General features: G+C 36.9%; 1 protein-coding gene across 4 annotated transcripts in view; it reads right to left on the bottom strand.

Annotated features, from left to right (window-relative positions):
* PCDH19 (protocadherin 19) overlaps window positions 1–14,447 on the bottom strand; it is a 99,851-nt gene that overhangs the window by 34,344 nt on the left and 51,060 nt on the right. For 2 of the 4 annotated variants that reach the window (XM_079124427.1, XM_079124425.1), the window contains 2 exons: window positions 10,169–10,227; window positions 2,074–2,246 (listed from right to left, as the gene is read on the bottom strand). In XM_079124427.1, coding sequence (XP_078980553.1) covers window positions 2,074–2,246; window positions 10,169–10,227 — 232 coding nt within the window. The remainder of the gene's footprint in view (window positions 1–2,073; window positions 2,247–10,168; window positions 10,228–14,447) is intronic. The other 2 variants (XM_079124424.1, XM_079124426.1) reach the window with 1 other exon arrangement.

The following is a 14,447-nucleotide window of genomic DNA, read 5'->3' as shown; positions in this document are numbered from 1 at the left end:
CTATGAAATGTTAATTGCTGGAATCATTGCTATGTTTTGAGGTAGTAATAATTAACACAAGATTGTGGTGACACAATCTGTGTGGCAAGCCTAGAGTTGATTTGGGACACACAATTAACTATCATTATGGAAATCTTCAGAAGTAGGGGGATATCACAAGGTAGAGACTATGTAAACAAGATCTTCATACACAAATTTTAGCCACTCAAGTTGAAAAGAACCAACCTAAGGGTTGGCTCAAAGTTTAGCCACTGCTGGAATAATGGGAAAAAAAATGAAGACACATATATGCAAATCACATACTGAGAAACAACTATAGAAGTGTTGCCAAAATGGAACAGCACAAAGTGCATCTGTGTGTGTGTGTGTGTGTGTGTGTGTGTGTGTGTGTGTGTGTGTGTGAAATCATCTCATATATTGGAGAATCTTGGGACACTGTCACATTTTCTTTAGAATATTCTCATTATTATCCAATCTACACAGTTTATAATATACCCCATTTGTAAGAAATAGAAAATCTAGCTATGGTCCACTTATATTGTTTTCCTAGAGAAATGTGCCAAAAATTAAAACAGATGTTGTTCTAGCCAGGCATAAAGTGAGAATCAATTATGCCTATTTCCTTTCCTGGAGTCATTTCATTTCAGAGAGCATCTAACTAAAATCCTTTCTGATACAAATGAAAAAGCATTTCTTTGAGACACATGCAAGTAGTAAACGATACATAGCTGTCTGCATCCTATGACACACTGCTAATCCTCTAAGAATTAAATTGCTTCTGTTTCAGTTACATAAATTTTTTATCCTTAGTCATAGTAAGGTTTCCCAGAAAGTAGATTATCTCTGCAGATGTCACCACTCAACAATTAGGGAAGGCAGCAGTGCATAATTGGTAGTGACCTTTCTATATTATAGACTTTGACACTCGGGTCTGGTGGGGAGGGAATGGACTAGACAATTTAATAAAATCTACAATGACTATTTTTTCCCATGGAAAACATTTTGTTTTGTGAATCATGCATTTTTTGATTCATTTACAAAACCAAAACAAAAGCATTTAATGATGTTTACAGTGAAATGAAACAGCTGAAGCCCAGCACATAATCACCATATTTTGTTTTCTCATCTTTAAGACTTTTAGCAGTAGGACTTCCAGCTGAGCTTGAGCCTAGCTTCTCCAAGACATAGCCAAGTATTCTGAAGCATCACTGAGCCTAAACACTAAGTTGAATTCATACTTCTTAATTGAAAAGGACAGGCTGTTTGCACAGCATGTTTGCATCAGTAAAATATTGAAAATGACATTTGTGCCCAAGTCCATCTGAACATTCTGCCTTAGCTGAACTCTACTAATGCTTTTATATCCTGGTTTCTGCCTAGCATAATTTTAAATAGTGCTTCTTGCTGAGGCATGTGTGGCTGAGTTCACAAAAACAGATCCTTCCTCATACATGAGAATGCTGCTCCTGACATGTGCCTTCCACCTTAGTGGAATGTTTTACATTGAATCAGCTTCATTCTCTTACCCTGGCCTCCCCTATGACTTATGGCATGGAATCATGTGGCAGCCAGACAAAATGGGAAGTTCAGTACTTTCAATCCTCAGTAAAGAGCACACAATTTGTGGTCAGAGAACGGTGTCTCTCCCAGTAAATCTAACCAGCATTATTGGGAAATAAAACCCATCCCTCTGGTCTCATTAGAGTTGTGTTCTATGCAACTCAATTGATCAGCTGAATTCAGGCACCATAGCAAAAAGAGACATTTATTCCTCCTAAGAAGGCATCTGCTCATTTCCTGTGTGCTCACTCAGTGTAGTTACTATTAAAGTGGAATGTACACAATATGTATATGCTATTATCCTGCAAAATGACCAAACAGTATATAATCCTGAGGGAATCATTCAGGGAAGGAGAAGAAGAAACTGGCTAGATTCTGCTGTAAACACTGCAGAGGTATAAGCTTAATGGATACTTTGATAATACAGTCATTATAGTAGTTTTACAAGGTGCCTGCAAACATCCTGGGTTCTTTGGAGTCTATTGTTGTAACTTACAATCAGTCATTGCTTACCATGGTCAGGCATCTGAGATCCCATGGAGGTCACACTGGTATTCAGCACATCATTGACAGCAGTATCACAATACAGGCTCCTCTGGACATCATGCTCACTGTCAGTCTGGTCACTCTCCTCATGTCCACTATCCTTCAGGCTGTTGCCCTCTAGGTCCTTGAAGGTGGAGCTGCTGGGTTGAAGAAAGAATGTTCATTTATGACTGTGATAGATCTGATTTTTAAAATCATTCCAAGCCAGGATGATGTCAGCTCTATAATGAGGCCAACAGTGGTTAGATTGCCCAACAGGGTATGGATGAGGGGAAGAGAAATTTCTGTTTAAACATAATGGAACTTAACATTACAGAGAAGTTCCCTCTATTGGATGTTGATTCAACTAATATTTTCATTCACTTTTCAGTGCATCGCTATAGGCAAGGTATGAGATGCAAATCTAAAACAACCACCTCTAAAGAATGCTGTCATTTCAGGATTTTTCTGTTTTAATACAATTAAAGTAAAATAATAACAGTTAATTTTCAGTGAGAGATTATTATTCATGAGGCACTATTTCAAGTTCTTGACATTAATTTTTTAAATCATCACAAGTCTATAAGAGAAAGGTGCTACTAATAATTATATTTACACAGGAGATAGCAAAGATTCATAGAAGTTAAATAATTTTCACAAGGTCACATGGCTGACAAAATGTGTAGTATATCTAAGACCAAATCCAAGTAGTCTAGCTCCAGAGCCTACAACCTTAACCACTATGTATAATTCTTCTCCAAAGATATCTACTAACCAAGTATAAAAAGTAAAGAAGTTGAGGTAGCACAATTAAAATAGAAAGGAGTGTCAGAGAACCCAGATCAGTTTTAACTGAAAAAGGCAAAGGGACAGATTCAAAGAAAAAGAGGAGGTCAGAAGAGAAGAACCTTGGTGCATGGAAGGTGTGATGGCTAATTTTATGTGTCAATTTGATTGGGCCACAGGATGCCCAGGTAGCTAGTAGAGCATTATTTCTGGATATGTCTGTAAGGGTGTTTCCAGAAGAGATTAGCATTTGAATTGTGAAATTGAATAAAGCATATGACTCTCCCCAGCGTGGGTGGGTATCACCTAATCCATCCTAGGCCTAAATAGAAAAAAAAGGTAGAAGATTGAATTTGCTCTCTGCCAAATTGCCTGAGCTGGGACATCAATTGTCTCCTGTACTAATTGCTCCTGGTTCTTAGGCCTTAAGAACCAGATGGGAATGTATACCATTGGGTATCTGGTTCTCAGGCCTTCAACTGCCTTGCCAACTTTCCTGGTTCTGCAGCTTATAAATGGCAGATCACAGGACTTCTTGGCCTCCATAATCACATGAACCAATACCTTATAATAAAACCTTTTCTAGATAGATATAGAGATTTAAATACCTATTGACTCTCTTTCTATGGAGAACTGTAATATAGAAGGTAAGATAAAAGCGAGAGCCAGAGAGTAAGCATTAATGTAACTGTGGGCATAGGCATACTAAAAACATGAAAACTGTCAGCTCAAGAGTTTGTTGGTAAATTTTTTCTTGGATTTATTAAACCAACACACCACACAAGGTACTAAGCATACTAGCCAAGAACTCCACACCATTTTTCACAGAGTAGAGGATAATATACAAAGTATACCCATAAAGGACCCACCTGGTATTCATAATATTTTGTACATCTTGCCTGAATCTGCAATTGTGCTACACCTTGGATCATACATCATGCATCTAAAATAACTAGTGAATGGTGAATCCATTCCCTAGTTAGTGAGGTAGCAGCAAAGGCACACTCAAGAAAATGTGTTGCTGTCTCAACAAGGAAGAGTGGCACACTTGTGAATTAGGACAAGCCCCAACAAACCTACTGTGCCTCTGCAAAGGGAGCCCTGTGGAGTCAGTACTGCAAATTCACTTGTTCTGCTCAACTTTGAACATTCACAAGCCTGGTTCCCTGAGACTTTGATAAGAACACTCAGTACATATGATGAAGAGCCGTGCCATGAACACAATAAATACACTGTAATTTTTTGCACTTGGGTAAGAGGAATCACAGCCAATTTTTAACATATGACCAACCTAGGTGCTAAAAACTGGCTGACCTGAATTTTAAAAGGAAAAGATCAAGTAACTAGAAAGCAATAATTATAAGAAAATGAAGAGTAGGATGTAGTGAAGCACTGACCTGTTAGCTAATTATTTTCAGAAAGGATAACTGAGCATCAACTTCACTAAAACTAAAATCACTTAACAGGCCAGCTCACTCAGTTCCTCTAAATTATAACTCAGATAACTTAGCCCTATGAACCCACAAGGATGCAGCTCTATTTTTTTTTTAAATCATCTTATAATCCTTTCATGGTCAAGAAGACCAATTGGAAACACTTGATTTGAAGTGTCTTACGATTTCTAGCTTTATGGTACAGATTCTAGGGCTTCCTAGAAGCTGTAGATTCTGATTCCACAGTTTAAATAGATTCAAAGTTTGTACTTTAGAAAAACAATTGGTCCTGCCTACAAGCACTCATATTCTTCAAGAGAAGGGAAACGACCTGCCTGGATGATATTACAGGCTGCTCCATTTTTATAACAAAAATTAACTTTTCAACCTGTATTATCTGTTATCTGAAACATAATGAAAAGTTATTTAATCCCCAACACAAAACTAGCATGTTAAGCCAGAAAATTTAATTCTGAATTGACTGAATTTTAGCAGTTGCCAAAACATACATGAGATACATGATGGTGAGAGATAGAGTACAAGAGCAATGTAGTTAACCATCCTTTAGAGCAGGGCTTCTTAACCTTGGCACTATTGACATTCTTGGCTACATAATTCTTTGATGTAGCTGTCCTGTGCATCGTAAGATGTTTAGAAACATTCCTGAGCTTTACCCATGAGCTGCCAGAAGTGGCCCACAAGAATAACATCATTTTGTCTCCAGGGAGATATTGCCAAATCACCCCCAGTTGAGAACAACTGCTCTAGATTCTCTAAACTCTATTCTGGTAACAGACTATACTGGAAAAAGCAGTGAACTTGAAGTCATTGGGACAAATGATAATCTGTGATCTGTCCCTTCATCTATGTGACCCTAGTCTTGATATCTAGTGTCATCAAGTCTCAATTTTCTTGTCTGTAAAATGTAGTTGCCAAAATCTCCTTCACGAGACTATTTGAGGACTGAACAAGATAGTACACATGAAGTATCACATACACACATGCTCAATAAATGGTTACAATTTAATAGGATCATTATTCCACATGGTAATGCCTTCATTGAATTATAATTAAATATTATATCCATGGTCTTTTACCAGATTGGTATTGAAAATTTTATTTAAAGACTATTTCTACACCTTCTGTAAACAATAGTCAGACACTGTCCATTATGTTATTTCTCCTAAAATTCAGGAACAGAAAAAAAAATCATTCTCTCAAATATGTACCATTTCTTTATTGAATAATGAGACCTATATGACCTGATGCATTTACTTTTCAGTCTTGGCTTCTCAAAAGCTGCAAAGGTAAATGTAATGTTGAATTGCACTGATTTATCTCCCTGGATGCCAGGAATCTCTATCTTGCTTCTCCTAATTGGTTTTAGATCTGCTTTTTAAAATTTGATCATCCATCTCAATGTTATAAACCACCTCAGAGTTTTTTTTTTTTTCTCTTTAGGTAAAAAGGATAGAAATAATAAAACAAAACTGTGAAATACTAGCTACTGGTATGTAAGGGACTGGTAGTGTGAATTTGAGAAGTCATGTATTCTCAGAAGGAAAAGCAAAAGATATAACCAATACCCTCCCCCAAAGCTTGGAACAGTTAACTCATTTAAGGACCAGTTTGCCCATCTGACAAACTAAGTACCACTGACTCTGATCTTGTAAGGACATTTATTGGCTTAATGAATGGATTTGTGTAAGGCAGTTTAAGACTCAGTGGGCAAGATGCTACAAATTGTAAAGCAGTCTGGTATAAGAACACAATACAAATAACAATTTATGTCAAGAATAAAAAATGCTGATTTCTCTTGCTTTATTACCTGTGTACCTCTTGGGAGATGAAAGACTTGTAAAACAACTTTGTAGGATAATAAATTAAGAGTACCTGTTTGCAATGGTATTGTAAATGCGAATGTTTCTATTACTATTCTGGTGGCCAGCAGAAGGGCAGGTTCTCATGGAAACACCTGAATAGGACTCTGCACACAAGAGTTACTCAGCAAATGTTTGATTAATGAACATTACACACATTCTTATCTGTATCTACCATTTAAAATATTAGAATCCTTTTCAAAAATATGAAGACTCTGAAAGGAACTAGGCCATATCTTCCCAGTAGGTGACACCATATACCCAGGGAATACCATCTGAGACTAAGAATAAGAAGGGAGTGATAGTTTAAAGAGTATTATAACTGTGTTTAAGGTATCTAGGGAAGATTCTAAAGTGGTTTCTAGACCAGCTGTATCACAATCACCTTGGGAACCTGTTAAAACTGGAGGTTCTGCAGGAATGGAGCGAGAGACTGCATTTTAACAAGCCTCTTAGGTGATTCCCAACACACACTAAAGTTCAGAAATCACTGGCTTAAAGGGAAGTTTAGTGCTTGTTTTTAATGGAAAAATGCTGAGGTTTCCTTCAACTTCTTTCTTTTATTCATTCAATAAACATGCATCAAGCACTTACTATATTCAAGGCACCATACCAGGTGCTACAAAACCCCAGGACAATGATGATAAAGGAAAGCACTGTGCATGGTTTAGGAGCTGATATTAATTTTCCATTCCACACTACTTCAGCATCTTGTTCATTTCATCTTCTATTTTCTTTGATGTACAACCTCAGGCCCTGCTTGATACTTCTCCAAAAGCACTATAGGAATGGATATCAGACAGCAGCAAAGAAAGCAGGCATGAGCAAAGAGAGTGTTGCATCAGAGGCAATGTACCATTGCTGACTTTTCTTGCTCTGAGAAGATAGCAAGGAAACAAATACAACAGGAAGGAAATCCATCCAGAATAATTTTCAACTCTTTCAGTTTGTTAATCTGGGACTTTTTCCTTGAGGTACCTCCAGGTTGCAAATGAGGTTCTGGAGGGAAAAAAAACTACAGGGATATAATGCTAGAGTCTTTAGTGCAGAATATTATGGAGAATGTACCATATTTTTTTCTTTTCCCTTTCAGATTCACTCTTGACTCTTCTCAACTTTGATCTATGCCTGTGTAAAATCCCTTTGCCCTATGACTTTCCATTGGGATTAGCCCACGAAGGGCATGAGGAAGAGATCAGAAGGTAAAAGACGAATGATACTAGGGTATCGATTGTCTTTGTTTCTCTCTTGCAGGGTCACTTCATGGTGACCATATCCTTCAACTGATCAGAAGTCACTATTACTTTGTAGTCAATGTTCCCTCCTTGCTCTTTCTTAGTCTTTTCAGAAGTATTTTCGACTCCACTGTTCTTATACCAGAATACTGTGGTGTCCCTTGCCCAAGTCTTTGCAAATAGTCCCTTTGTAAAAAAAATTACTTTCTCAAATCATTAAAATTGAGTGTGTCAACGACTTCATGTAACTATTTCTTGATTGACACAGGAAATAATCAGAGAACAATGTCAGTGCTGTTCAACCATCTAAGGTAGATACAAGTGAAAGAGGGAAAGATGCCCATGTATAAATAGTCTGGCCAAGAAAGCCAGAAAGAATGACCTAAGAAACATCCTTGGATGAGTAGATAATGAATAGAAGATGAGAAAATAGGAAAACAAGTTCACAACTGATAATCCAATTCAGAATTTCCTGGCCAGAAGCTCTTCCCATGCACAGAAATGGATCTTCAAGAAACCGCATATGGAAAAACCCCTTTCCAACATTGTTGTGAGCTATTTGAGCATACTTTGCATGGTTTGATCACCTGGTGTTAGTAACTACTCTCTTTTAATATTTTCTATGAATTTTATATTTATAATGGTTACTCCCCAAGAAAGCATAGAACACAAAATACCCTGTATCCTTCCAGGTATTGTACTTTGTCTAAACTCAGTTGATCCCATAAATTCCAAGGCCTTCATGGTTTTCCAAAGTCATTGCACTTCCATAACAGAAACTGGCAAAATGTGTGTATGTCTCTCAGCTTTAAAGTATTTCCTCTTAATAAAGAAGGTCCTTAGTAAAAACTGCTACCTTTGATTTCAGCCACCATCAGACCCTATTAATTCCAGATCATGCCTTCTGTGTGTGTGTGTGTGTGTGTGTGTGTGTGTGTGTGTGTGTGTGTGTGCTATAAGGTAATCAAAATGATAGGTTCCCAGTTCCCAGTTCCCAGTGAGTCACAAAGCTGTTGTGGAAATACACATATCCCAAAAGTTAAATGTTTGACATAAGTTTTCATTTCATCAGTCTGTCTTTTAAATTGGATATTCAGGGCTGACCTAAGACATGAGGGTCCCCAGGAGTTTTAGCTTTCTGCCAGGCAAAGAAAATCTGACTCATGTTATCAGTTTAATTTGGTCATAGAATTCCCAGGCATCCAGAAATAGCTTGCCCAAGGGACCTGTAAGGATAAGGCAAGTCACTGTTTTCACTATAAGTTTTAAAAGAAGCTTTGAAAACAAAAATCTCAAAAGCAGAAAACAAAGCAGATCTCTGCTGCAAAACCACTCTAATCAGTGTTTGTAAAGATTTTTCCTTCCCATTAAAATAAAAATAAGTCAGATAATTTTAAATTCCTCACTGCTTTATTCTGTAGGCCAAGAAAAGATTCTAAATGGATTCTTCCCAACCCCTCAGAAAATTTTCAAACTATGCTATGGCTGGCATACAATCCTTTCCACTTCAAGATGACTAATGATCATCACTTAAGGTCACATGCTATCCCAAAGTGGTACAGATAAGACTAACATGATTGGGGGGATTACTGCAGCATCATAAATTAAATTAGATATGAACTCAAGTTACTTGTACAACAAGCTAGTTTATTATGTGAATCCTACTCTTCCAGTGATTTATGTAAATTCATGGGATTACAGCCAGCAAAATAATAGAAGCTCCAGGTCTTCTTTACAGCAGCTCTAACACACCCTGCTTGCTTTCTATTTTATTTCCATTATTTTAACAAACACACTCAGTGTTCAATTTTAGCTGTAGAATAACCACTAGAAATTCAAGAGGTTATTTACATGAAACAGTAATAAAGGCATTATCTGAATGGTCAGTATTGGGTTATTTTTGTTATTGTTTTGTTACTTATTTTCACAAGAAAATTTATTTTGCTTAGTTTTCTCTCCTTACAAGGTTTTCTACATGTCCTGTCTTTTTCGTATTAGATGACTTTGATGCCCACTGCACCAGGTGAAATCTACTTTGTCAGTATTCAGAGAAACGCTTCAAAAATCTTTAACAAGTACTGAATCAGGCAATTTTCTTTTCCTCTCTCATCTAAAAAAGCATTGTAAAAGATAAAAAGTTAGTTTTTCTGTCATTAAAATATCATAGTTGTCAAAATAACAGAGTTCTCAGAACTCACTGGAAGTTCCACAGGAGAAAAACTTTTAAGGCCTTCTTTTATTTAAAATGAATAGCAATAAGTATTTTGATAAACATGATTTTGCAAGTTTTCTAATATTTCTCATATTACATACCTAATCAACAAAAGTATATTTTCATTTAACTCCAATTTTATTTTTTAATTGTAAATATTTATACATACAATTTAATGGAAAAATGTGATAAAATGCCAACAAGATTACCTTTAAGTGATGGAATTACTTAAATTTGCCAAACTTTCTACAATAAGTATATAGTCATTCATCTTAAAATGCAAAAAGGCATGGTTTTAAAAAAAATCTGTTTTTCTTTCTATATTAAATCAAGCTAGGTAAGCAAATCAACATACCTTTTTTTTTTTTTATTGTAAACAAATGGGATACATGTTGTTTCTCTGTTTGTACATGGCGTAAAGGCATACCATTTGTGTAATCATAAATTTACATAGAGTAATGTTGTTTGATTCATTCTGTTATTTTTTCCCTTCCCCCCACCCCTCCCACCCCTCTTTACCCTCTATACAGTACATACCTTTTGATTAAATGGGCTCGGCTGTTCACATAGTTGGAGTCAAAAGAATAATTTTCAGTCTGTAATGAGGAAAAAAGAATTTAAATGTTACACTGGTAATTCATAAGAGGAATCCAAGTATCCTACTTAAAAGGAATCTTTTTTATTGGGCAAGAAGCAATGAATGAATTGGAAACCAAGGCTATAGTGGGGTAGTGGCCTAAGGTCTTGAGACCAGGGGGCTCTGTAGAGGTAGCAACTCACTCCTGCAGGCCAGGACAGACTTGGCACAAACATTTCCTAGAATAGGGCTGGCTACTGACCATGCAACCACTTACAGAGAAGAGACAATATGACTCACAATCATTATAGAAACTAATTGCTTCCCATTCCCCAGTGGAGACAATTCTATGCCCATCAAATTGACTGGAAGTTCAAAGGTATTTTTATTAGTAGTAGATAATTAACATGTTAAAATATTTATTCCAAAGATATGGAAATGCAAGCAAGGTAATCCCCCACTGTGGATTTAAACTCTGCACTTCCCTTTGTTTTAAGACATTTGCTCAGCACTGGTTATGCAGAAGGCCTTCTTTTATCACAAATATAAAGGCAAACAAGTATTATGCCTAAAACAGGGTGAAGAGCAGACCACAGGGGGTGCCAAAGCCTTTCATGTCAGACATGAAGTTTGCAAGCAAACCTCTGTCTCAGTTTCTATCATTAAAACACTACCATCTAATCTGGTTACAGTAGACTGCCAGAGCAACGGTTTTACAAAAGCAAATGCAGAATACCTGCCAGATGAAAGAGATTGAAAAACCATTTGTTAGCACCCAAAGGCTGGGTGAATTGAAGGGGGGCAGCCTTACAAGGGGTGAGAGATAGGGAAGAGTCTACAGTGAAGTAAGTCAGTATCCTAGTAAAGTGAACTTTATATCCAACACCAAAGTACAGCTCTTGTTGAACCATTGTAGGAACTGAAAAATGCCCAAACACATCTCCTCTACCCTCCTGCCCTTCTAATGGAAATCCCCACAATGCCCACCATTCCTTGGGAGCCTTCTGCAATCCCTTCAACTGAAAGTGCCTGGAAAACGTAACACAATAGCTGTCTAGAGAACAAAATAGCAGATTTATTTCAGATGACTACCTGTCACACATTAACTGCACTAGGTTCTTAGATGCAGTCCTTGCTTTCAAGGAGTTCACAGTTTGATAGAGGAGAAAATGAGACAGGTAATAGCAGATCCAGCTCCCATGTGGGCACTAAACAGCCAACAGTCAGAGTAAGGACCCTAACCACCTAGAGTAGGTAAAAAGTGGGTTGTGAATAGGTGGGAGAAAGAAGGGGAGAGTATTGAGAAGGAAACTAAAAACTAAAACCCAACAGTGCCCAGTACTTACTGGGGTGTATCTGTGCCTCCTGGATTTACCCCACATTGGAAGACACACTGGGTAATACCCACTCACACTGCTTTTATCTAGAAGTTTATATCCCTTCTAATGTAAACCACAAGCAATTTTTGATGCTGTTGGAAGCAATGGCTTGGGAGAATAATAATCAAAGGGGTCAGTTTGTTTCTAATTTGTTCATAAGAAAATGAATGGCAAAATTGTTGCAAACATAACTACAGGAGGAGGAAGCTAACTTAAAGCTCTGTGCTGGGAATACAATCTAAGTATTTGAAGAGTAGCTTACCTCTCAGTCAATCAACCAACAAATGCTTCTTGAGTTAATTCATTTTATCAATATAAGAGGGGGAAATGGTGTTGGTCAAATGTGCTCTTCTATGATAACAACTACAATATATGATTTAACAAGTGAAACTTCCCCGCCCCCTAAAAATTAAAATAGCAGTTCAGTTATTCACTTCACTGTGCAACCTTGGGTACATTATTTAATCTCTGTGTGCCTCAGTTTCCTCCTCCGTAATCTCTGAATCCAAGGGGATTACAACTGCATTTACTATGGCTCATGGTGGGAATTCTTATTCTTTACTCTCTTCAAAATTTGAAACCCCAAGTAGACCAGGAATTTGGCCCTCATCCAGGCAATAAAACAATAGCACAAGCATGTTCTATCAGCCTCCAAACTTATCAAATCACTTTTGCAAGAAATGTGGTAGATGACAAAAACAAACAGGAGAGGAAATCTAGAGGGCATTGGTTTTTCAGGGAAAACATGATCAATATCCCAAGTTACTGTCATGTTTTTTAAAAGCCAGTTTTCAAGTAGAAATTTTTGCATAGCTTTGCATATGAGTGCATCTAACCTGTGTTCACTGAGCACAAATATGGAGTTCTGTGGATATCTGGCCTCTAAGCAAGGAAACAGAACCATATGTTTGGGCAAAGAAGAAATTCAAACCAATTTTTTTCTCTGAGACATACTACTTCTTGGTCCTAATGGAATAATGTATATGACCACGAGAATTTCCTAACCCCACAAGACAAATCAGTTAACTGTGGGCAGATGCAACAGGTATCATCTGCCACTGTAGGTAGAAGAATATCATTGTGATTTATCGCTTTCCTCTATTCTGTTTTAATTCTGCCCATTCATTTTTACACTGCCCATTCTTATGGTCCTAACCTTCAAATGTAAATATTCCTTTCCACAAATCAGCACAAGCCATAACAGGCAGATGACCCCATGTTTCATCCTAAATGTCACTGGTAGCACTAGTCAATGAGGCAGGTAACTAGAAGTAACTTTTCCTGAGTGAATGGGGTTAAATTGATTTGTACATTGTCTTTTGTCTTTCTATTCAGTTTCATCTCTCTTTATGAGGCAATTTAGTTGCAGTTATAGGAACAATATATGGAACAGAATAATTTTAATTGGACAGAATACACTGTTCTGGCCTCATTATTACTATAATCCAAACAACTGAGTTAACAGACAATAGACAGCCTATATGTGGGTCTATATCTACTGATATCAAGTATTCTAATTTATATTTGTTCTAGGTGTGTGCTCAAGTCCAACCTGTATGCACTGAAAGAGTAGATTTTTTTCTCACTTCTGGTGGAGCAAAGAATGAGACTCAGACCTCCATGCACAAGGAAACAATCTTGTCTTAATGAATAGTTTTCATGTCTTAAGCCAGTGGTTCTCAGTCCTAACTGCACATTAGACTCATCTCAGGAACTAAAAAAAAAATACTGTCATCAAAGATCCACTTCAAGAGACTGTGAAGTAATTGGCCTGGAGTTGGGCCCAGACATTGGTATTTTTTAAAAAGTTTCCCAGATAATTCTAATGTACCTCCAGGGTACAAAACAAGTGTTGTTAACAAAGAACTGGCGACAGGCCTTGACCTGTGTTTTCTAAGGCAAGCCCAGCTGTTTAGGAGATGGCACCTTTTCTGTCAAATTATCTACTGAGGTTATCTCAACATAGGATAAAAAAAAACACAGAAGGAATTCACTTTTCAAGAAATAATACAAGAGCTTTTCTTTTTTTCACATGACTGTATTGGCTCCTAGTTAGCCTTATTTAATCAAAATTTGTTTGACATTATTCCAATCCCATCTTTAAGTATTCTAAATGGCAAATAACATGAAACATTTGAGAGAGGAAATTTTCTCTAAATGTCACATTAATTTCACTAGGAAATGTCCCCATCTCTAATGAGACAGGCAGGTTAACAAAGAAGCACAGCAAAGAGACAAGAACAACATTGTTTCTGAAAAACCTAATTTTGATGTTAAAACTGGGTCTACAGCAAACTTTTATTTCCAGTCTTGAGAGCAAATAAGTCACTTTTTATCATTTAATATACTTCTCCCAAATCCTTTCTCTAATTAGAAGTCTTTTTCCTAGTAACTCACTTAGAGTAGGTTTCTCACTTGGCCTAGTTTTAATAAAATCTTGATTTTTCTAAAACCCTCATAGAATACATAATTCTGCATAGCTCAGTTTTCCAGATAGCTTAGGGCTTTCCCCTTTAAGAACTGAAACTCTGATTTAAAACCCTAACCATTATACCTTGTTTCTAAAATGTGTCACAAAGTTGTCCCCTTCAAAGTAGAGTATAAAAGACAAAATTTAACCTTTTAGTGGTTATTTAGGTGCACCCTTCTAAACACAAATCATTGTACCATGAAGGTCTCGGTTATATTCAATGACCCCAAAGTACTGCTTTTTGATTTCTTGCCTTTAATTTTCAACAGCTGTCATTCAACTAACTTGCCATCAAATACTCACATATGCTACTTCTCAGAGATGTTAGAGCAAAAGAAGTTCCTCTTCCTCTTCAAGTTCAATGCTTCTACTCTATTGCACTTTCGGAAA

The sequence above is a fragment of the Sciurus vulgaris genome, assembly GCF_902686455.1.
Source record: "Sciurus vulgaris genome assembly, chromosome: X".
NCBI classification, from domain to species: Eukaryota; Metazoa; Chordata; class Mammalia; order Rodentia; family Sciuridae; genus Sciurus; species Sciurus vulgaris.
Note: the sequence above shows the minus strand (reverse complement) of the source record. Positions and strands in the feature narration are given on the sequence as shown.